General features: G+C 53.3%; 4 protein-coding genes across 4 annotated transcripts; 1 reads left to right on the forward strand and 3 right to left on the reverse strand.

Moving 5' to 3' along the window:
• Positions 1–603: 603 nt before the first annotated feature.
• ALG5 (dolichyl-phosphate beta-glucosyltransferase) lies at positions 604–1,955 on the reverse strand (the record flags this gene model as incomplete). The annotated part of the gene is made up of 3 exons (XM_053189542.1): positions 604–1,005; positions 1,064–1,783; positions 1,878–1,955. The coding sequence occupies 3 exons, from the start codon at positions 1,953–1,955 to the stop codon at positions 604–606; spliced, it is 1,200 nt and encodes a 399-aa protein (XP_053052995.1).
• A 3,939-nt stretch (positions 1,956–5,894) lies between these two features.
• On the reverse strand, positions 5,895–7,325 carry N0V96_005840 (uncharacterized protein; the record flags this gene model as incomplete). The annotated part of the gene is made up of 2 exons (XM_053189541.1): positions 5,895–6,769; positions 6,830–7,325. The coding sequence occupies 2 exons, from the start codon at positions 7,323–7,325 to the stop codon at positions 5,895–5,897; spliced, it is 1,371 nt and encodes a 456-aa protein (XP_053052994.1).
• A 9,109-nt stretch (positions 7,326–16,434) lies between these two features.
• PSY2 (Platinum sensitivity protein) lies at positions 16,435–19,338 on the forward strand (the record flags this gene model as incomplete). Its single annotated transcript, XM_065757509.1, has 6 exons — positions 16,435–16,551; positions 16,662–16,776; positions 16,830–16,914; positions 16,978–17,030; positions 17,091–18,404; positions 18,458–19,338. The coding sequence occupies 6 exons, from the start codon at positions 16,435–16,437 to the stop codon at positions 19,336–19,338; spliced, it is 2,565 nt and encodes an 854-aa protein (XP_065613852.1).
• A 906-nt stretch (positions 19,339–20,244) lies between these two features.
• On the reverse strand, positions 20,245–22,176 carry N0V96_005842 (uncharacterized protein; the record flags this gene model as incomplete). The annotated part of the gene is made up of 1 exon (XM_053189539.2): positions 20,245–22,176. The coding sequence occupies one exon, from the start codon at positions 22,174–22,176 to the stop codon at positions 20,245–20,247; it is 1,932 nt and encodes a 643-aa protein (XP_053052992.2).
• Positions 22,177–24,296: the final 2,120 nt, after the last annotated feature.

Raw genomic sequence — 24,296 nt, forward strand, 5'->3', positions numbered from 1 at the left:
AGACTCCCCCCACTTGCCTACATATACCATTATTATCTGCAAGGTAAACCGTTATAATGAAACCACCGTGGATGAAGGTGAGTAGTAGTCTACATTAAGCTCTAGGCTTGATCCTTCGGGAATTTGATACTTCTTTCCCAAGGCCAAGGACAAACCATCATCAATAGAAGTCCTTGTCAGAGAATAGCACCCCGGATGACGATGCGCAACAATGGACCCAGGGTTTAGTGCCTTGAGAACCTTGTAGTATTATCATGGGGAATCTTGACTCAACTACTTTCCAAATAAAGGTGGTTAGGGCCAATTCTTCTGGTTCTGTCAGATATCTCACATGTGCACGACAAAGGAATCGAGGTTCTTATCTGAATTCCATTGACCTAGCTAGGTTGTCTACCTGCCGATGTGATGAAAGGTGGGCAAATCATCCTTGCCCTTGTCTATATGCGCAGATTCCAGAGTCTGCATCACAACTTTTTACCGGCACTTTTGGCCCCGATCTAAAATAAGGGGGAACCCTGAAAGCCCTTCGATTCCCTCTGGCCAAGATGATCAAGAGGACTGAGAATAAAAACACAAAGAAACGAAATTCCACACAAGCACGCATCACGTCAATCTCCGACGGTAGACACCCATCATCCAGCTACCCCTGAGAATCGCCAGACCGAGGGCCATCTTGATGCTGTCCGAGATGACGCTGAGCTTGCTTCCCGGGACCTCATGCCAGTCAACGGGTACCTCAGCTACACGAATTCCGGGGCTGGTGCCAATAACACTGCCGTCTTCTCCGAGAACGGGCGCTGGGGGAGCCGATTCGGCCAGGAGCAGCATCTCAATGTCGAAAATCCAGCCCTCGGCATGCATGTATGGGACAATGTGTGGGAGGGCGGCGCGGGTGAACAGCTTGAAGCCGCACTGAGTGTCACGAAGGCGGGAGGTGGCAGGCGGGGTGAGAATCATGAGTACGAGGTGAAAGGATCGCATGAGGAAGTTGCGCAAGGCAGATCGCTAGGCCATGTTAGCATCTTGTGATGGGGCTGAGGGGGTACTTGCGAGAGGAACATACCTTTACAACAGCCTCGCTGCCGACGAGGTGGGCGCGGCTGCCAATAGCAACACCGCGATGTGAGCCGTCAACAACCTCCTCGCAACCCTGAATCAGACGTCCCAGGTCGCTGAACTTTGTAGCGCCGTCAGCATCGGCAAAGAGCACATACTCGCCACGGGCATGGCGGAAGCCATGAGTGACAGCGCCGCCCTTTCCGCGGTTGCGCTCGAGCTTGATGACGCGGATGACATCGTGGAGCCCCTTCTTCTGCGCAAAGTCGAGGCAGACCTCGACGGTGCTGTCCTTGGATCCGTCGTCCACAATCAGGATCTCATAGCCGGTGAGGGCCTCGGAGGGCGGGTTCTTGTAGCGTCGGCGCGGGGTTGTAGGGCTGAGAAGGGGCTTGGTCGGGGAGGAGGGGCGGCCAAAGTTCTCGTCAAGGTATTCAACCGCTTCCTCGAGGGTTGGGAGAATGCGGGTTGCTTCGTTGTAGGCGGGGAGGACGACGGTCAGGCGCACGCCCGCGGGGTCGATTGTCGCACCCGAGTCGGGGACGTCGCGAGGATCGGTCAGGTGTGCGCGCGCCTCGGAGACGCTGCGCTCGGCGAACCAACGATCGAACCAGGAAGGGGCTGCGACCTGGACTGGCTTTCCGGAGGCAGAGGAGGTAAGGTAGACTTTCTCGGAGGGGAGTACGGCGCGGGGCTTCGGAGCGACGAGGTGGAGGGTGATGAAGATCTGTCGATCGTAAATTGTCAGCTTCAATGGGGTTCAAATAGAGATATCTGGTCGGAAAGTCGAGCTGTCCATGCCAATGGAGGAGCTAGCTTACAGTAAGAAGACCGAAAGCGGCAAGACTGAGCAGCGCGACGCCAAGGGCCGGCCACGATGCCTGGGTTATCTGGTCCATTGTGTAGTTGCGACGGTGACCATGAGCGCCGGCTGGTGTTACAATCGCCTTTGGTCAAGGCCCTGACGAGTGAAAGAGTGAATGTTGCGAGAATCACAATGGAAAGGAAAGAGGTATCTGTTGCATGCACAAGAACAGAAGAAGAAAGAAAATTGCTGCAACTGCCGCAGCTGCAGCTTGAATTCAGTGACAATGAGACGAACGCATCGACTGAATTGACAAAAGTAAGTAGCAGCTTCGGCACCACCGTTTCTGGGGTTCTGGGATACGTAATGCGGAACGCGGCAGCTCGCGGGAGCCCCCCTTTTGTGGCTTAACGAGGCTGGCCAATTGGGTTGGACCCTTGGGGGCACCTTCCAATGGCAAGAGCCAATTGACATAGAGGGGTAGGTATCTGCCTAGCCTAGCGTGCCTCTCTAGGTGCCTTCCACAGGCATGTAGGTCCTCTGAGGGGATGTTCCTGCCCGCTATTTTCGGCTTGTGGGGGATAAGGCACACTGTAGCCTCGCATTAGCACCCTCCATTGCGAGTTCAGATGGGCCCGGGCAGCATGTTCAATGCAAATGTGACTTCGGCATGAATCGCATTCTTCACCTAGGTACGGATACCTATTTTTGGGAGCAACATCGCGTCTGTTCGGCACCACCCGAGAGGGTCTTCTCTTGCATTTCATCAGCGTAACCCTACCTACTCGGACTCTTCTGCACACGACGCTTCTCCAACATATCCTTCGAGTCGCTCGATAAGATCTCTTCCCTGGACGGATACCTTCACCCAAGTATTGAGTGTGGGGTCAATGGAGAATGGCAACGACATGCTTCGAGCCGAGCCACAGTCAACGAACATGCTGCGTTAGTGTCCGACCCAAGACATCGCAATGCTGTACCATGAACAGACCCGTTGCGGTCCGAGCCAACCCACATTCCAGGGCCGCAGCTCAACCGCTACCCCATGCTGCAATCAATGAAAGCTTCAAATCGCCATACCTCTGCAGATGCCATCTCGTCTGTATCAAATGGCGGCAGTCGGTCTTTTTCAGTTCCCAGCTTCTCTACCTAGACCACACTCAAGATTACTGGTCATCAAGCGCGTTGTCATCAGCGGTACCTGAGCCGCTCGCTGCAAGCCGCCGTCACTACCGGTAAATGCCACTGGTAAATGCCATGCATCCCCAAAGCCACGCGACGCCACATAAGCTCGGTCCTGGCAGTGAGAAGCCGCTCGCCATGCGAAGAGGTGTATCCGGTACCTTTATCCCGTCTTACACCGTCGTCACCTCCCGTGCTGCCCAGACAAGAACATAAATGTGGCCAGCCATCAATGGGTCGAATACTGACAAGCCTCCAAGCGAGCGCCAAAGGACTATCGTCAACTTTAAAATTGAGGAACCACGGAACCCCAGCCCCGTGAGGAGCGCACGATCAACCGGGGGTTATCCAGAGCCGCCCAGACGGTTCCTTCAAGCCACGGCTTACCAGAGCTGAGCGCAAGTCGGTCTTCTTGTGGAAATTGCTAACCCAAGCCTTTCCCGTGCTCTTCCCCGGCGCCTCTCGAGTCCAGGTCTATCCAGATTCGGTCAACTGCTTGATACAGTTGTAAGCGAGGAGAGAAGAGAGAAGCACATTCGTTCCAACACTCACTCGGACCCCGAACGCTCCGCCCGAGTTTTCCCCTCCTCAATGCAGGTCAGACAGGTAGCCAAGAATGCCAACGTGAGCTGGGCCGGTCTATACCAAACGAAACGTCCGAGAACCTGCGCGCAACCCATCCCAACAGAGCCAATAGACCGGGCTGCATTTGCCCAGCATTGCTATCGCTATCTGGGCACTGAGGACTGCCTAATCAATGGAAAGGGGATACAGGTTTAAAGCCACCGAGGCAGGGCAAAAGCGCCCGAGTTGCACCGCATATGCCATGCGGCGCACAATCCTCCGCCACCACTCAATATTTCATTGAACCCTGCATACCTGTGTTCGGCCGAAGACTGGCTGACAGATAGGTTGACTCAGCGCGACTATGGCCGCTGCCCCTGCCCATGCCAATCTATAGCAATTTCAACACTGGCTTGGACGATATGATGAGCTTACAGCTTCGAGGAACCCGAGCATCAGACGAGCCTATCAGCATCGTGCATTTTCGTGTCTTCACAGGACCTTACCCTTGATTCCAGTGACGAGTTGGCTTGTAATCGGCCCCGAGATAACAAGAATCCGCCTATCCAAGCATCACTTGCTCAGCCTACTTCGCCAGACTTGACCCGTCACATCTGTGGAGCGGAACTTTCCCTCAAGCTGCCTCTGGCGCATATGCAAGGACTCGATAACGTGTGTGTTGGCGTTACCATCAGTCTCCACCGCCAGTGTCCAAATCCACGCGTGTGGGGAGTCGGAGAGGGGGTCGCCTATTGCATCGACAACTTCAGCAAGACGGCTGGACGAGCCAACTTCATCTTCGTCATCTACACTACTGCGCAGACCCATACACCAAAGCCCTTCGTCCCTGACGATCCCTAGGCATTGCCTGCCGGCCATGTTCATCGACGCGAAGCCTCGCGTGGACCCTGACGATCTCTTTCCCTCTTACACGAGACTATCCGGACAGTGGTATCCGTACATCTTTGACAATCGGCGTGCCCGTGGTACTGGGTCCTGGCCGCTCGGATCAAGCAGTCCGGTCCGGACGGGAAGTGACACGTTTGGCTATTTCTTGCCATTTACATCGGCCGAATCATCAATAGCACTGACGATCGCAATTCGCACCCGACATCGTGATCTAGATTGGCAAAAACTACAAGTTCCAGCTCCTCGTTTGCTGTACTAACCTTACCATCTAGGGAAACACACTAACCCCACTAAACCTTGCCTCTGTTAGTCCGGTCCCGACGGACGACGGCTTTTTGGAGGTGGCTTCATTGTTAGCCAGGAACAGAAGAGTAGGGAAAGATAGCTAAACTGACGCCACATGAATCAAGGTTTTTCAAAAGTCTGGCGACCGACGGGGAAGAATGTACTCCGTACATCACGTCCTCCTGAAGGCCAAGCCTTACTAGGCTGATAGACAAGCTGGCGAGCGTGGAAAAGCAGGGTGTCCAAGCCTTGTGTCTCGCCTTCTCTTTGCCGTGCCGTGCCCCCCGAGACAATCATGTTGTCTCACTCAGTTGCCAGCCTTTTTGCCTTTTCAATCTTTCTTGATTGTCGCGCAGCCAGTGCCTCCTGTCTTTCCCACCCAATGTCTCGCCCACAATAAACCGCTAAACATGATGTAAGACTCGCTGTAATGTTGCACTGGGCACGTCACTTGAACTAGAAGGGGTTGAGGAGAAGAAATGATTATGAGCTTATTCTTGTCTCTTTTTTATTTCTTTTTTCCTCCCGTCTCGTCGATGATCGAAGGTCTCGAATGAGAGACCTTCCCCACGTGAATGCGGATCTTTGTCTCGAGTCCAAATAGTGCTCGACATCAGGTCATGCAAAGTGCAAGAGAGGGGTGGATACATTGAGACTTTGATGTTTCATTTCGTTGGTCGCTATTCTGCCAACGTTGTAGTAGAGGTAGTAATATGAGAAGTAAGGAAAGTGTCTATGTAATCGGTATAAGTTGTGGTCATGATATGGTCATCAAATGAGTAAAGAAATAATTGAACACGTCCCGGATCCAACCCCTGAAGATGTTCAAGTCCCTGTAAGTATCCAGTGTTGCTGAAGTCCAGCGGCAGCAACTCTGAAAGGTGCCCCCTGTCGATTTTTTTCGATCCCAAAGTGTTGCATGGTAAAAAGCCAAGAGACCCCCGAGTCCCATGGCGTCATTGTAATAAGACATTATCCTCAAACGCCCGCGCAAGTTTTAGAAAGAGGCTATAGTTTGGCACTCGAAGCCATGAGCGAATGTTGACGTAGGAAAATTATGTGTTTGGTGTAGATGATGACGTCTTGGTACCGTTTAAACGGCAACGGCGGATGAGTTCTTTGTTGACCAACGGCTCTTCTTAGTCAGCTTAGAGCCGGGTTGCTTTGAAAGGCGCTTTCCGGGCTTGTTGCTAGAAACGACTTCAGACGGTGCGGCGCTGACCATTTCAACCGCGACTGCGTTGTTGATGACATGCGGCGGTGTGGTGTCGCGGCGAGTGTTCTCGTAGGGGATGCTGGCTACGCTGACTGCCTTCTCCGTGTGAGAGTCAATAGTCTCCAATTCGGTGAAACGCGTGACCTTGGACTTCGAGGTGCTGCGGCGGTCCTTTTGCTTCAAGGCAGACGGCGCAGCGGCAACAGGTTGCGGGGCGTAGGTGTAGGAACCGCCTTCTTCCTCTTCTTCGACGGACTCATACACTGGCTCGGGCGTTACACAAGCTGCTGGTGTAGTGGCAGCCGATGATCTTCCGGACATGGGCGCCGAGAAGGGAGCGCCGGTGTTGATATTGAAGTTGAATGAAGAGAATCCTGAGGAAGAGCGGACGCTAGCAGTCGAGGCGGCTGACGAGGCAACCATGTTTTGCTGGGTTGCCGGAGAGTTGTTGAACTGCATCGGTGGAAGAGACGTCATTGCCGGGATTGCATTGAATCCGCGCATCGACGGCGGCGGCTTGCTTCGGTCTGTAGAGGGCGAAGAGTGTTCCGCTTTCGGAGAGCCATCAGCACGCTCCGATGCATCCGATGCCCGGCGAGAACTCGGGTGAAGACGGTGGGTGTGAACAGCAGCGGCTGGGTTTCGAGGTGCTTGTGAGGCAGCAGGTGGCATGGAAACATGACGAGCAGGCTTCATCTCCAGGTCCTCCTGCGAGCTGGTGGAGCGGCTTGAGCTACCCGTGGGGGATTCGGCTGCTAGGTATTAGTCTCTGACTATCTTTCAAACTGGCAAGATCATCTAGTATAGCCTACCTTTGACGGATGACGGGCTGTTGCGCCCCGAGGCATACGACCTGTCAACCTCCTTGCCCTTGAGTGAACCCTTGAGTGAGATGCGGCTGCCGTCGGGGACACCATAGATGGAGTTGGCGTTGCGTTCCTGCCAGTAAGGCATCGGGGGCGGACCGCCGCTGTAGCTGTATGCCCTAGGCATGTTGCCCATCGGGCTGGCGTGAGCGGAAGGATATGTAACGTGCGAGAGACTGCTTGAGACGCGAGGCAGACTTGGGCCGGGCATTCTGCTCAAGCCGCTGGCAGCCATCGCACTCCGCCGCCGGTTCTGTTCCATGATCCTGGGTCGGTCCTCATGCTTAAATGCTGATGGTGCTCCTGCAAGCGCGTCGATGGCGGCATGGGTAGGAATGTGCTTGTACGGCTGTTTCGGTGCCTCTGCAGCCTTCTCTGCCTGCTTCTGCTTGTGCTCCTTGGCCTGTTGCCTAGACTTCTTGAAAAGAGAGAAGACAGCCATCTTGGTCCTTTTTTTTTTGGTGCCGTTGGGCCAACGATGACAAGGTTGCTTAGTAGAGACGGTGTGAACCGTCAATAATGAACCACACTTATACTGATAAACCGACGATATCTCTGTTGGAAGAGAAGAAACAGTGATCGCAGCGGCTCGATGTGGTGGGAGATGAAATGATAATAAAGGCAACGGCCGGGGTGCTGTTGTTCTATGACTGGAAGGATTTCGTATAAGTCGAGCCCAGGCAGCTGGTTTGGGCTATACTCAGGCCGCACAGGTGAAACTCGGGCGGTACCACAGACCAATTCCCAGCTCGGATGACTCTCTAACTTGGCGATATGGGAAAGGTGTCGGCTTGGCGAAAAGTCGTCCGTTCACTTTCACTAGTAGCGGTCGTTGTAGGATTTGGCTCGTGCCTCTCTGGCAGGTGGACGAATGGATGTTGGCAGGTTGAAGCGAGAGTTGGGCGATTGTTGTACCACAGGTAGCGTAGGTTGAGAAGGGATATAAGCAAATAACTATAAGCAGCCTTAGGTAATGCTTGCCCGGGAAAGCGGATTGCAAAAGCCAATGTAATTTGAGTAGATGAGCGAGAGTTAGGAGGAACACCAGACAGCCCAGAAGGAAAGCTGGGTTCGGTCGGGAGCCCAGGTTCCTTTAAGGCGTGGCGGTGGTGTGTGTCTTGGGGTTGGACATGGGATATGCATGGGGGTGGTGGCAGAAGGAGATGGGATGGGTGCATGGACGACGTGGATTGGGACAATTCCCAAGCGGGGGTCCCAGACGACGTGCAGCTCGCTCGTTTTCTCTGCAGCTTCTGGCTCCCGAGGGCTCCAATGTGTGTCTTTTCTTGGCAACCAAGGCGAGTCCAGCCTTCAGGACGATCCCGACTAAGACGCTGGAAGATGGCGCCGCCGTCAGTCCCGCTTCTTGGGTAGAGGAACCCGTACGATAGTGTCAATGGTGTCGCCGGGCTGCCGTCAGACTTCAGTACGTCTTCGTTCGTCCCGGTCCATCTGTCGATACCCCTGAGTCGCACGGTCAGGCCCAGGTCCAGAAGCTGACTGAGATAGCGTCCTTCGACGACTCGCGGCTTGGGGTTCAAGAGAGGACGCGAATGAACCGACGAAAAGGTCACTAGCTTAAGCTTTTGACAGATTTGGAACCAACGCTCGGCACCGGCTTCTGAGGACGTGAAGGTCTGGACTGGCACGGGACCTGTGAATATCGTCCCCGAACCATGGTGACAGCCTACTCAGGCTGGTATTGGCCTCGCCTCGTTTCGTGACAGAACAACATTGGGTTCAAGTTTCCTAATGCCTTTTCTCAGCGCCGCACAGCAAATCACAGCTGCAGCGGCTCAGCAAGGACTGGTCGCCCGGTAAAGATTGGCGGCTGTCTATCCTGCTTGGCTTGATTGGGCCCGTAATACGTGTAGATTTATGCAGCAGAGAAACGTTTTGGCGTTCTGTGCCTTTTTTGCTCGACCAAACGGCCCTCGTATTCCAGAGACAAGTAGCGGTACCTCGCTACAGGGATGCGCCGGCTCCAGCACGAGCGTTGTGATCGTGGCAGTAAAAGAAAGTCTTTGGTTGGAATTCGATAGCGTCGGTGGGAGACAAGCCGCTAGACGACGCCCAGGTACCCAGTACCAGAATATCAGCACGGAAACTCGCGCGGACATTCCAGGGCCCCGATTGATGGCGTTGGTGTCGGCGTTGGCTTCACGTTTAGGTTGTTCCCCATAAGCGGAGGACCCAGCCCAGCCGCACTGGACAGGGGCACGTCGAGCTAAAGTCGCTGGTCCGCTTCAGGGGAATCAGGGCCCGGTGATGGATACTCTGTGAGGGTGGATGATGCCGATGATGAATTGGCGAATTGCTGATGGTGTGCCAATGTGCCCCTCCCCCCGTCCGTCCCGTAAGTCTCGTCCTTCCACCACCAATACCGCGACCATGAGTGTGTGCCTGACCACCACCACGCATCGCCCTCGTCGTCGCCGCCGTCGACTAGGCTAGGTCAAGTAAGACCAGCGGTTGACTGTCTGACGTTTTGTCAACGGGTCTTTTGTTCTCAAAGCCGACCATGGCAACGGGCGGGGGAAACAGAAAGCTACTGCAGCGTTGTCTATCTTTGGGCTTCCCTCGTAGGTGTCCTATACGCCACTCGGCATGTCTTCCCATTACATCAACGACAATCCTCTTGTTTGTTACACGAGACCGAAACTTTGGCTCCACGTGACGATCTTGAGGCCGTTTTGCGTTTCCCGTTTTCCGTCTTCTTCTTCTTCTTCTTCTTCTTCTTCGTCGTCATCGTCATCCAATGTCGTCAGTCTTCTTTTGTTCAATCAAGACTGCTGGCGTCCGAAAAAGGCATTGAAGCAGAAAGCGACAACGTCCCAGTGGCAACGAAGTGCTCCTTTGAAAAAGGTTCGGCCCCATGCCGAATCAAGGCCCACAGGTCTCCCCCCCAGGGCGGGCAGGTCGCAAACGAGACCATGGAGCGGTTGGGTATCGCAAATTCCCCTTGGTCAACGTCGGTTTGTCATTTCTTGCTTTTTTGTGGGCATCGTAATCGTTGAAAGTGTTTTGGCGTGGCATAGAGTGTGAGCGTGGGAGGGTATCATGTATGTAAGATTATACCCCTGTCCGAAGCTTGCTCGTGCCGGTGGATAGCCAGCAGGGCTAGGCAGCTGGTATGAACATGGATTGCATTAAGATGTGAGACGGGTTGGCGGTACGGCCACACGGCGAAGAGGCGTATCGACGATTGTAAGTTGTCATCTTGTTGGGGGGTCGGATGGCGGGAACCATCTGCCGCCACGGACAATTCAATGTCCCAGCCGCTTGTACCTCCGTACCGAGTAGTAAGGTAAGGTAGGTTGGTACCTACGGCTGCTGGAGCAGGAAGGCATGAAGGCCAGGCGAACCGAACTTGACCCCGCGAAGGAAGGAATTATCGAATAGCAATCTTGCCTCCTTCCATGTGGTGCTATTGTGAGGCACTGCATCTTACCTTATGGGTACGTACTTAACGTATTCTCACTCGATGGAAGGTAAGGTAAGATAAGGTATTATGCATCATTGCGATTAATTCATCGTGCTTACCAAGGTGCCTTATGTTGTGGAACGTTCAGGTGTTCGACTCGTCTTATCTTTTCATCATCTTAAATCCAGTCTTCATCCAGTAAGTTCGGTCAAACGTACATCTGCATATGTACATCTTTGCTCCAACAATTGATTCGTCTTCTTGCACCGAGCGTCAGTGTGTCTCTCAACTGCAGGGCATACCTCGCCAAAGCGGAACTGACAGCCGGGCCATGCGAGGATTCCATGTCCTTTTTGTCTGTCTACGGATACCTTATGTCGAGGTCAGTTCAGCCTGGTGAATCGCGACAACCTATCAACGCGCCTCATGTGCCGGCCGTCTTGACTATCAAGAACTAACAGCGGATGGTGCCTGGTTCCTGATGCCAAGTAAACCGTCTCAAACTCACCTGGATTGTCGCTGTCATTCACTCGGACACTTTCACAATCCTTGACGCAAGTCCCAAGCCCAGCTCATTACAATCGACCAGGATGACTCAATAATTCTGAGCTCGCATATCAAGCCCTTCATTGCACCTACGGAAGTACAGATAACACCAGCCTTTCTTACCGCACAATCTGTATAAACGCCCAAACAAGCCTGCATTGCGTGCTATCCCTCTCACTCGGCACCGGCACGCCACGTACATACACACCGCAACATGGAAAGAAGAGGAAGAAGAAAAAATTCCCCGACCGTCGCTATTATCCTCGTTCGTGTTTCCGACGCACATGCTCTTGCATGATACCTAGCCCGACCCGGTTGCTTGGACCAAAAGCAGACGATACGGATAGACAGCACGCTGAGCTGGGGGTGTGCTCAACCTTCGGCCACCTGAAAGCAGCAGCAGTCGTTGTCAAAGTACGTGCAGCGCGCCCGTTTGGGGCCTTGCGCAGCTCGGTTTGGGAATATGGAGCTTTTCAGCTCACCTACCTATTTCCCTATCTTGACCACCCCCAGCAGCCTGACCCTAGGGATATTGGTTTTCCAGAGTTCTTAGCCTCGTTGATGTGGGAAACACTGCCCTCCAAACCAGGCTGGAAACATCCCGCGCTGCCGTGGCTATCGCCGCCAGAGTCGCGAGATAGACTCGCCATGCAGGCTACTGTCACATCACCGGGCGCCGGAGTCAACCCTCTGGCTTACACTACCTCTTCCTTATCTCTGGGGTCCCTGCTTTCACGCGGAGTAGGGGTAAAAAGCTACAGGACTCGTGTAGGCTTGACTTCCGACGTCGAAAACATGTCCAGTCAAGTGGACTCCAGAAGTCTCACGGTTTAGGCCGTCGAAGGGTGGCTTTTCAGCCTCACGTCCAAAAAAGTGTAATTATGAGGGCAGAATCTGTACTACCAACATCTTCGTTGCCCGTATGCAACCAAAAGCTATAGACTCATGTGGCTGGGCACCGACAAAGTGGTCAGCGAAGGGACTGATACCCTCAGCCAGCCGCAGCCGCACCCAAGCTTGGAAAAGGCCTAGCTTAGCCATCTTGGTAGAGTTTCGAATATTGGTGAAGGGGGGTTTGATGATCATTGATGAGGCTAGCTTTGGAAAGCTCTACTTACTATGGAGCTGCCGTGATAATGCCGGACGGGCGACCGAAGAAATAACCCCCACAACTCGCACGCTGCCACGCACCCAGTTGGCAATCAGCCGCGTCGAAGCCATCCAATCTTGGCCTAGCTATTATGTCTCTCTCCCAGGATGCGTGGCACGACTGAACCGTGGGTGTGTGTATCTCTCAGAGAGTCTCAGTTGGCCACGGCTACGGCCCACGGGGCTATTTCGAGTTCGTGGCTGGACCGTCCCGATCATCGCATGGGTGGGTGGTGCCTATCAAATATCTGCGCCATCCAATACGACCCTGCCATGGGATAATGTTCCGTTGCGTTCAGGCCCTGGGCCATTCCCTTCACCGAGCCGTAATCATGCCAGGTAGCGAGTGTATGGGAAAGGCAAGTCGTAAACCAACTTTCATATTGGCAATAACACGCGAGAAGTAGGACACCTCGCCTTGTGAGTTGACATCACTCACGTCAAAATTTCAGAGGCAAACTCACATGCCGCTGCAACGTTTAAATCCCTTTTTGTCACACGTGCTTCCGCGACATTTAAACGGCCATATCGAGTTGTGAAAAAAACGAGGTAATTTCGTCCAGTCTGACATGCATAGGTAGCAGAATACTGTCTCCCACACCTATCAACATAGGATAAGCACCTCCAGAAAACGATATAGATAAGCTGCTGAGTCGAAACACCTTCGAATCTCATCTCCTTTCCTTACCTTCGTTCTCCTCCTCCAGAGGGGGAAAAAAAACTTGTTTGTCCTGCATCATCAAGATTGTTGGGACTAAACAAGGCGCCGCGCTAGCTATCTATTCCCATGTAAGTTGACAAGGACCCTGGTTTTTTTTCGCGCGTCCCCCCGAAAGGTGGAATTTTCTCCGTTCGGCGAGCCTTTTCGCCAGCCAGATGGACGCCAGCAGACAATCCCCGGCCCGCCCGGGTTGCGGTTCCCACCCCTGCTAGGGCATTCAATGATTGTTCCTAGGCTCCGGCGCCCCGACGCCGGTCGTTGAATAATGATTTCCAGGTTTCCGAGTTGGTTCAGGCTGCAGAAAAACCCTGCTCCAGCCTCCGAGTTGTTACTATGTACGAAGTACTAGATCTCGCTGCAAGAGAGGCCTTGTCGAGATTGCCGTGCGTGCACTGATGCAGTGGCAGGAGTAAGAGCTGCAAAGAGGTGCAAAAGTGAAGTGTTGCAACACAATACTACCAGCCTCTGCGATTATCCCGTTTCCTCTCGATGCTGTCTAAATTCTTGGCGCAGGCCGATAGTTGTCTCAATTCTCACAACTTTCGCTCTGCGAACCCTGACGATCAGGAGTACGCGTCAACCGGTACTTGGTATCCGTGGCTTAGTTTGCCCGAGGTCCCCTGGATCGCGGCGGACCAGAGTTCGAGGGGTTGACAGCTGACAGATTCGGAAGAGTCTCTCGCTTGTAAGGTCGTAGCTCGCGTACCATCAAGCACGCCGATCCGGGAGTATCGGCTGAGCCTAAATCGTGAAACTGTAGGCTGCCGTTGGAATCGACCCGAGTCGTCTATCTTTTCTTTGTTTCCTTCTGCGCCACCGCACCATCTCCATCGGAGCTGATCGACCTTACGTACTCGTGACTGTGGCTTCGCAAGCTCGAAGTGGTCCGAATGGAACTAATTCATGGAAGGACTGCTTCGATAGCCTTCGAAAGCATTGGACCGGCCTAAGTGACAATGTCCATGGTCAACATGTACATCTCAATGCGCCGGTTGATTCATGGAGGCAACGATCTTAGCTGTCCAAGACTCGTATGCCGGACGGGTAAACCCCGAAACGTCAAGATCGTCAGTACAAGGGAATTGCAGCTAAGCGATTTCAGACTACTGCCGGCTCTTCTGACGACATTGGAAGAAGCTAGCGAGGGCCGAAGTTCGGATTTTCCTTCATCGCAGTGACGATGACGAGGGACCATTTCAATCAGTTGGGGCATCGTCGCTGATCGTGAGGGGCTCGTGGTTTGCGCCGCCATGCCAAAAGACAGACACGGATCAAGCATACGTCGTGGCTTGCCTGACATTTGTATCTGAGAGGCTATATATCCAATGCGTGACGGCCTGAGCGACTCTCGTCTTAAGTTGTTGTTGGGTGAACCGCGGCTGTACTGTTATTGCCCAGGAGCCCGTTGCGCATCGCTTGGACGTATTCATCGGTGATTGGAAATCTGCTTTAGCGCCTTTTGATATGGCATCAATACTTCTTGACTTCATAAACAGCATCCCTATAGGACTCAACTATCCTTCGTTGGTTCCTGAGGAACAAGAAAGCAGCATTGACATCCGGAGGGAGAACGAATATATAAGATGCCGGAAGTGGGGGTCGAAAATGTGATATCGTGAAGATGGATCCCTGAATCCCTGCATGGATTTTAATATTTAATTCCCAGAAAGCCCAAGGGCCATTGTTCTAATGCAGCAATACCCCAATGCCCCAGTGATGTGGCACGAGCTCTTGCTGATCTGCACGGGAGCACCCAAGCAACAAATGGGGCTTTGGGTCCATTGCTGTATGCGGATATGCGCTATATCAGATGCGACAGATGCTTGCCTGTCAAGAATTGGAACCGCGATGTTTTGAAACGTCAGGTCTTTGAATTGGGACTCTTCTGCCGGTTGGTGAAGATGGTTCCATGGAAGTGCTTGTTGGTTCGAGCAACACGTGAACTCAACGGGTTTGCGACAGCGAAATAGCCGACGAGCCCAACAAGGTCAGTCGGTAGATACTCTGATCATGTAAGCTGGTGATGAGGAATGTTGTCCCCGTTTTCATTCCGGCATTCCGGGCAATTGGGATCCCTAGGCATTGATCATCAAACGGATGAGATGCGGGGAAGAGGTCTCTACCTGACGTCGTGGTCCCAGGTAAGGTAGGGCATCTTTATCTTTGGTCCAACAAACGCTGGTTCCACGGAACGGCCTAGCCCAGTGTCTGGTATCGAGAAGCAGAAACGTACAATGACGAGGTTGAGCTGTGAAATGAGATAAGGTTAAATAAAGGTGTGTCCCACGAGCGAGTATACCTAACAAAACCTTACTGTAAGGTAACCTGTAAGGTACCTTGGGCGCGCTTGCTTTCCCGCGCTTCTGCAGGGACCTCGCGGTGCCGCCAACCCTTGACTTGTCCCGGGGGAAAAAAACAGACGTTTGTGCGAGTGTTTTTTTAAAGCATATCAACGTACCTTATGTAAGGTGATAATGTGTCCGTGAAGTAGGTAGTGTACGGATACCTATGCAAGGTACAGATAATTTGACAAAGGGTCCACGATAGACGGCTCCTTTGATGGGAACTTTGGAGGGAAAAAGACATGGACTGTCGCTTCCGTGATGCCCGACGGGATGGTTAGTCATCTGACCCCGCCAATCGATAAATGGCAGGCGAGCGCCTACTCAAAGAAGATAATTAGACGAGTAGCCGCATGTTGACGCAAGCCTCCCACTCCCACCTGGTGCCCCCAGTGGTTGTCGCGGGTGCAAGATGGTCTGTGCATTCGAGTCCACAATCGGCTAGTGCAATGCGGGTACCGAACCAGAAAGCGGCGAGTGGGAGCGATGAGCGGTAGGGTCACAGTGCGGTGGGTGGATACTGTGGGGCCTGGTTGAGCAACCAGCAAAGCTGCCAGCCCAAGGAATCACGCGCATTGGACTGTCCCGTCCCACCATCCACGGCCACGCAGCACGCAGTACGCAGAGGTGCCACCCACCTGCACCCAGTGCCAGCGACAGCAGTCCGCGCAGTTTCCGTCCCAGCGTGAGAGGTGCCAGCCAGCCCAGTCAAGTCCCATACCCAGTCACCCAGTCCCAGTCCCAGTCCCCAGTTTGCCTCCTCTGTCCGACCAACCGACCGACCGACCGACCGAATACAGCCTCAAAGTTCTTCCATCTCATCATCATCTGCCATCCCACGCAACCCAAAAATTTTGCGCCGCGACGCCGCAGTCGACGACATCCAAACTTCAGTTTCGTCGCCTTCCATCCGTGCAAGCGCGTTGCTTATCATTGTCGCCTGCACTCCGCTATCGCTGTCGCGTCAGCCGCAGCATCCTCCTTTCTCCCCAACGCATATACCGTGCCTTGCGTCGCTCAAATCCCCCGGCACCCGCCAATCGCGCGACCCGACCGCCCCCTCCCATTTTGATGGCTTCCTGATCATCTCGACCCTACGTCACCCGGGCACATCTCGTTGCCACGCATTCATCGACGACGACAAGCGTCTTCTCGTACGATCGAGCTCAAGACTTCTCGTCCCCGACCGACCGACCTCTCGCTAGAGAGCCGCGCCCCATTCCAGGCGCGACCGAACGACGGGAAAGTGGCGCTCACCATCCTCACCCAGACCGACGCTGAGCTTTCCCTTCAACAACACCTTGACCTCGCTCCCGATATCCTTAGCTACCCCCGTCTCACTACCGAGGGGGGCACCGAACCATTGATGATGGCACAACCCGTGCCTCATCATGCGACGGACAAGAAACGCGTCAAGGTCTACGAGCTGCGCAACAATGACTGGTTCGATCGCGGCACTGGCTTCTGTACCGCTGCTTTCATGCAGGTATGTCTTGTCCCGCGCCTCTAAACTGTCGCGACCTCGCCTTCTCCGCCGTCGATGCCCCCTCTATCAACATGTCAAAAGTCCGATGCTAACCTGATGGTGGTCGTCAGACGGAAGATGGCCAGCCTCGAGACCCTAGAGTCATCGTTGAATCAGAAGACCACCCTGATAGGCTTCTATTGGAGACAAAGATCTGCAAAGAGGATGGCTTCCAGAAGCAGCAAGGCAAGTTTCACAGTACCTCGGTGTGGCACAGATAGACTGACTCCTGGAAACAGAGACTCTCATCGTCTGGACAGAACCTAGTAATGGCATCGACATGGCCCTCTCCTTCCAGGAGGCGGATGGCTGTGCATTGATATGGTAAGCGCCGGCTTCGTATATCTGTCATTGATGTTCGTCGCTCATCATTCTTCTGTGCGATAGGAAATTCGTCAATAGTGTGCAACAGACTTTCCAGGGTGGCATGGCCGCTGCCGGTAAGTCGCGTGCTAACGGGGACCGCTCTGCACGACCCCAATCTAACGTTTTTCATTCAGACGACAGTCTTTCCGATGATCTGGCCATGGAAATGCCCAGTACCATCAGCCTTCCACCAGCCGAAATCGGGAATCTCCAGGAAATTGAGACTAGCATGCGCATCATGAGTCAGACAGTCAATGGACGAGACGCACTAGCTAAGTGCATCATGGGCGAGGACTACATTGGCAAGCTGATTCCTTTGGTCGAAATGGCTGAAGATCTCGAGAGCCTATCGGATCTGCACCGACTTTGCAACATCATGAAGACCGTCATTCTTCTCAACGACACCGCCATAATAGAACATGCTGTATCCGACGATTGCGTTCTGGGCGTCGTTGGCGCTCTCGAATACGACCCCGATTTCCCCAGCCACAAAGCCAACCATCGCCACTGGCTAGATAACCAAGGACGATACAAGGAGGTTGTACCGATCCAGGACGACCAGATCAGGAGGAAAATTCACCAGACCTACCGACTTCAGTACTTGAAGGACGTTGTACTGGCACGCATATTGGACGATCCGACTTTTTCCGTTCTCAACTCTCTGATTTTCTTCAACCAGGTGGATATTGTCCAGCATCTGCAAGGGAACGGGGAATTCCTTGGTGATCTTTTCGGCATCTTCAAGATAACGCAAACGGATCAGAGACGGAAGAAGGAGGCCGTTCTGTTCATTCAGCAATGTTGTGCCATTGCAAAGAACTTGCAGCCACCAGCTCGCCAAACTCTCTACAACAACTTCATCGGTCACGGCCTGCTTCAGGTCATCAACTTTGGCCTGCGGCACCCTGACGTGAGTGTTCGGGTGGGCGCTACCGACGTTCTCGTATCCCTGATAGACCACGACCCGCACATGATTAGAGGCACCATTTATCGACAACTCCATGAAAGGCAACCGCCATTGACAGATTCGCTCATTGATCTGCTTTTGGTAGAAGTCGACCTTGGCGTCAAGGCACAGATTTCAGATGCCTTGAAGGTCCTCCTTGACCAGGGCCCTCCGCTTCAGTCGCAGGAGGCTTTCGCAAAAGCCAACGGGGAGTTCCCAGGCCGACGGCCCCAGGCAATGCAAGATCCTCAGCACGCCAACCTACTTGACAATTTCTACGCTTCATCAGCAATAAGGCTCTTTAGGCCCCTCACCGATCTCCGAGGCCGCACCAACATGGCATTCCCGTTGCAACAAGCCTCAATGTTCACGTATCTCATCGAAATACTTTGCTTCTTCATCAGACAACACCAAGGGAAATGCAGACCCTTCGTTCACCAACAAGACCTACTCCGGCGAATTGCACAGCTATTTGCCTGCCCGGAGAAGTATCTCCGACTAGGTTAGTGATTAGCTGTTCAACCGGTCTCGTGCTATGCTAACCGTGAATGCCAGTTGCCATTCGCTTCTTCCGCAACCTAGCAGGAATGCAAGATGAGTTTTACGATCGGCTCATCATGGAACATGGCATCTTGGAGCCCCTGCTTGACATGGTCTCCCAGTCTATGCATCGGGATAATCTCCTCAGCTCCGCCTGTGTCGAGTTTTTCGTATTTGTTACCGGGCAAGAACACAGAAAGGCCATGAACAAGTTCCTCGTCCAAAACTACCGCGAACGACTAGTTGACTTGAGTTACATGGAAACTTTCCGTAACGTTCTAGTGCTCTACGATCAGACTCAAGGCCACACCGCCGAGTTCTACACAGAGTCAGAAGAGGATCTGGCGAGACGGACCGCCGCCAACACCAATCAGAGGATGATGGAACACATCGCCGTAGATCAAGCCGAGGAGGATTACTTCAACACCTCGGATGACGAAGATGGACCTGAGAGCAGGGCTTTTGACAAGGTGCAGCCCATAAATGGCTCAGCGGCGTCAACGCCAACCTCAAAACCGCTAGTCGACTACCCTTCGGATGAAGAGGTGGATGAGAACGCTGATCCTGAGGTGTTGCCAACGTCTGGCGAGAAGCAAGACGGAACAGATGGCGCTTCCGATACGAGCAGCGAATCATCCTCGGTGGCACCGCCAGAACGCCTTTCTGAGAAGAGACGGCGCGAAGAAGATGACGACGATGAGCTTGGGAAACTGATGCAGAACAAGCGCAGAAACAGTAGTTCTGCAGGGTCGAATGCATCAATGACATCAAGTATGGTCAGGAGAAAGAAGACCTTTGCAGATCGGCCAAACACAGCAGCACCCAAAAAGATTGCCATCAGTATATCGCCTTCAGTGAAGACTGGTGGGACGGCGAGGTCGGATGATGAATCCTGAGCGTTTACCCTGGCATTCACTGCATGGCAAATTCCAGGTACGATTGGCGATGACTGTTTCCATCATGCTTTAACTAGGGACCGGCGAGTTTGGGGGCGGTGAGGCGTTATTATCACAGTTCACGACATGGGAAATCGAGCAGAGTAACCAGAACTAGCTAGAGAGCCAGAAGGTGCGCCAGTGTGAGAGTGGCTAGAAGCTCTTTCGAGGGTCTGTCGTGCAGGACGGCAAGTTGACATTTCAGAGTGCGCCGACAGCGGGAAGGACCCCCCCATCCACCTCTTGACCGCGCCCTGGTGGTAGGAGAGAACGCGACTGAGGGGAGAAAGAAAGAAGAAAAGAGGACAAGTCCCATCGTGGTATGTTGGGCTCTGCGGGCTGGAATCGCCAAAGTAGCATCGTGTACCATATTCTGTTGAAGTTTTCTTGCTTCGACGCCGGGCCTTCTCGCGGGCCGGTGAGCCTGTTTCTACAAGGCTTTATTTTGCACTCGGGCGCGTACCGTTCCAACCCATCTCTGAGCAAATACCAATTTGGATTTAACCAATTTTTCGGAGTTCTCTGTGCCGTTGTGATGGTGATGTGAAGAGAAGAAAACCTCGGGAACTTTGGCATAGGTCTGAATTTCAGAGTACCATCATCTGTCTTCGCCTCGTGAGGATACCTTTGCGCATGATGCACTCCCTTAGCACAAGATCATGTCGTCAGTCTATGATTGAATATGCATTCTATGTTGGCTATGTTTTTACATGTATATATCTATCGACGCCGTGAAGCTTACATTTGTATGAATACATATTTTAGCCGCCGCTTTTTATTGGTGAAACCCAATGTTGCGTGGCATCTTACACGGGGGTTCACATCAATCGGAACACCCCTAGCATCCCCTACCCAAATCTGTCATCCCTATCTAAGTGTAGTCGATCTCCACGAGTAAGCTTTCTTGCCTGGCTGCGACTCGGTCCCATTTGAACCCCCGGGCCTTGGCGTGGAGTTAACAGGCACCTCGCGCTTACTTTGAACCCTCCTAACCAGGGTCGGCTGCGTGGAAGGAGGTGCAGGCGCAGGCGCACCGGCAACATTGTCTTCGTCCTCGCTCATTGTGGACAACTCTTGATCTTGTCCAGAGGCCGGCGGTGCGAGACTATCAGCCTTGCTGGTGCTCTTGGATTTAGAAGTGGCATGGGACATGGCGTCGAGGAGGACCTCCTTAACCTCTGCCTTCTGGTCGAGGTTCTCCTTTCTCAAGGCCGTGCGGACCTGGTGTACGAGGGCCAAGATCTCGATATCGGCCTGAATGAGCGCCTCGTTCTTGTCGGCCTCGGCACTTCTCCGGAGGTACTGCACCGCCCAGTAGAGGCGGTACCTGACCTCCTTAGAGGTGCGGTACTCGCGCGTCACGAGCTCGGCGAGCAGCCAGCGCACCTTGTCATACTCGTGCCGGATCACGTAGGCGGCGAGGAGGTTATTGAAGTTGTAGACGCTGTAGCAGAGGTCGCCGCGACCGTTGACCTCGGCCGCGATGATGCAGAATTGGATCATCTCCCGGTAGTTGCGCAGTTTCTCGCAGATGCGGGCGGCGCGGTTGAACAGGCCGTCGTCGATGTGGAAGTCTTTGAGGCGGAGGTCGTCGAAGACAGCCTTTATTTCAGGATAGACCATACTTCGGCCGTCTTCACCCGTCATCCCGGCGCGGCGCCCTTCGATTTCGGCGAGTTGACCGTGAACAATGGGATACATGGCCTCGTTGGTGTTGCAACCTTCGGATTGAGCACTACTTAGGAGTGCCATGGCCTGTCTACTTCGAGGGCCTTCGGTTTCAACAACAGCTCTGACTGCCAACTTAAGACAACGACTCGTGTGTCCCATGCCGTTGTGCAGCGCACGCTTGTAAAGAGCCAGCACACTATGCCACCTTCCAATCTGTGCATCCGCTTTCATGGATTCGAAGGCACCCACCTCGTGGGCAGGGCTCGCCATATAAGCTCTCAACCGAACCTGTTTGGCCCGGGGGCTTGTCGTATTCGTCAGGTTTTTGTAACATAGATCAAGACCAGGGAAGGCGGTGCTGATGCCAGCACCTTTCATGGCATGATATAGGTCGGACAGCTGTTTGACGCTATACTTCCAGTCTCTGCGGCAACTGACCAGCATTGAAATCCAGAATCTGCTGTCGGCGGTGTACCCGGAATCCATACAGAACACCAGCCATCGCTTCAGCGCCTGCGTGTCGCGACATTTTGCATGTCTGTCGGCAATGAATGTGACCAGGTGGCGGTCAAGGCCTAATCCGAACTCCGAGATGTACGTTTCCATGAAAGTCTCAACCTCACCCCACGTGTGAGTCTTCGCGTAAGTTTCTAGTACAGCCGCAAATACGCGACTGAAGTGCCGTTCGTTGTGAGGGTTGGCCGTTTGAACCGTCTTCATCGCCTCAAAATCGCTGAAGACTCCGGCCCAGTTCCCCTCCTTGGCGTTTTGAAGGGTGAATTGGCCGAGTATCTTGACATCAGTTTGAGCCTTTGGGTATATAGATATAAGTTCCTCCATGAGTAAATCTGCTCTCTCGGCTTGTTTAGCCTCGATGCAGACTCGCACCATCCTCGATCGAATCTCAAGAGTGTCTTGAATACCGTAAAAATTGTTGTCCCTTGCGTCTTCGAAAAGCTGAAGCGTCTCCGAGAAGTTGCGTGTCGACTTCCAACGCACCCATATGAAGTCTTCCAACCATTTCCATGGCATGTCCCATCCATCGCGCTCCCTCAGCAGGTTGAATGTCTGGAGAACTTCGCGACCATGGTAGCCTCCGGTTGCAACGACTGAGTTGACGACGTCCATGCAGAGACGTTTAGAGTATGTAGAGGTTTTTTTCGACTCGGCGAAGACTCCGATAAATGTATCAATGGCCAATACGTGCTGCTGATGCTCGAAGAGTTGCCTCATGAACCAGACCAAAGTCCCAAGCTTGTCGAAACTCCAAGTAGAAACCTGTTGAAAGATTTGAGCAACGTCAATAGGGCGCTGCTCGTCCTCTGCCAAGGCTTGACTGATCAAGTCCTTGCCCACTTTCACGTAGCCAGATCGTATTTTCGATTTTTCCAGTGGTGGCAATAGCAAATTACCCACATACAGCCTTGCCGCTACTTGTAATCGTTCAGGGGCAGATTCGTCTTTCTGAGGCTGTCGCGTCGTTGGGGAGATCAGGGATGTGGTAAACTCGAGAACACACTCCGCCAGCACGTCGTTCTCAGTGGCCACCTTATGATGGACTGCAAATTCCAGAATATTTCCGGCAATTCCAAAATCGCTCCACTGGTGGCAGGCCTTTGATAGTAGCGAAGACAATTCCGAAAACCATTCAGGCAGCGTTTGCGACTGGTCCACAAACCTGTAGGCTCGAGCAACAAGATTCAGGGCCGCGGGTGGTATGTCATTTTCGCGCCGTACAGAAGTCGAATTGCGAAGCAGTTCCTCTAGCCCAGCAGTCTGAGCAATAGCACCAGAGTGATTGCTTATTACACGTTCTACTGCTAGATCAATGGCGTTCCTTTGTCCTGGCCGTCCATTTGGTTGATTTCCATAGGACCTTGAAACGCTGTCTCGAGCAGACAAGTCCTGTATCGCAGGGACTGCGGACGAGAAACGGGACAGAAAGGGTTCATGCCTCTGTCTCTGTGTAGCGTTCAACGTCGGCCGGCCACTTTTCTGCGTTGTCTCTCGCTTCTCTATCGTCTTTTGTGGAAGATCTCGTTCGCTTGCTACCCTCGTTGGGCGTCGTGCGTCTGGGCCGGTTTCGCTGACGTGTTGATCCAAGTATGAGCTATCGAACACCAATCTACCGTGTTCGTGTGAGGAATCGCGGCTCCGAGACCGTGTTGGCCAGCTAACGAAATTTGGGTCGGTGGCGACCTCTTCTTGTAGAGCCTCGAGAGCAGCGACGCCGCTGGTGCTGTACCGTTTCAAAGACTTCAATCTCCTGCCATTTTCGACTGCTGATCGTGCTATCTTGATTCGCTGGCGACGCTCTTCCGCTATGAGGACGAGAGAGCAAGAAGTCCCGAAGAGAAGACCTCGAAGTGCATGAATCGCGGCTTTCGAGGGAACGGGGGCGGGGGCAGACATCGTGCAAGCTCGACAATTGCCATGATCGTTCGCGACTTGATTATCGGATCATTTCGTAGTCTCAAGAGGTTAATCGCTCGAAGGTGGGCTATCGCAATGTTGGACGCGGTGCCAATGGGTCGTTGAGACTGCTAGTCAAAAGTTGAAAGACCCTTGTCACATTTACGCCCACTGTCGTACCACCCTCGGCCTTTGCGAAGGTGCCTTCTGCGGACGCTTTTTGCCCGTTGACTACTGTCCCGGCGGGCTGGATTGGGGTGAAGGGGAATAGGAGTTGATCCGTTCCGCTGAAAGTCGTCTTAGTCATCATATCCACATACATGGGGAACCGAACCCGAACCCGACAATAAGCAGCTCCAATCGCCAAGGCATAACACGAAATCCATCCACTCCTGTCCAGAGGCTTTCGAATTCGAGTGATCATAGAAGCTTTATTGTCTCCTAGGCCGCCGCTGATCAGTTGTTCTACTTCATGCAGCAAGCCTTGAGGAAATCATGACCCAACGGTAGACAGGCTGCCTTGTGCGATGCTTTGAACTTGTGGACATTCTGGAGATAAGGTAGAGCGAAGGCAGGAAGGAAGGGCCCGATTTCCAATCATCATCTCCTCTCGGCAAAGGAAATGTATCGTCAGCTCTCAGTCATCTTGCAAGCCTACAGTGCAGACCTGCAGGTCACCGGAGACTTCATTTACTCCGATTGCTTAACATCAGTTCGCCTGGCGCCTGCAGCCCGCAACCGGTAGTGCGAATCGTCGGGGTTAAGACCGGTGATTAGACACAAAGCAACTCCAATGTAAGCTAAGGTGGGATGCGGGACTCGCGCAGGGTCCTAAT

The sequence above is a fragment of the Colletotrichum fioriniae genome, assembly GCF_027942845.1.
Source record: "Colletotrichum fioriniae strain IMI 355084 chromosome Unknown scaffold_6, whole genome shotgun sequence".
Taxonomy (NCBI): domain Eukaryota; kingdom Fungi; phylum Ascomycota; class Sordariomycetes; order Glomerellales; family Glomerellaceae; genus Colletotrichum; species Colletotrichum fioriniae.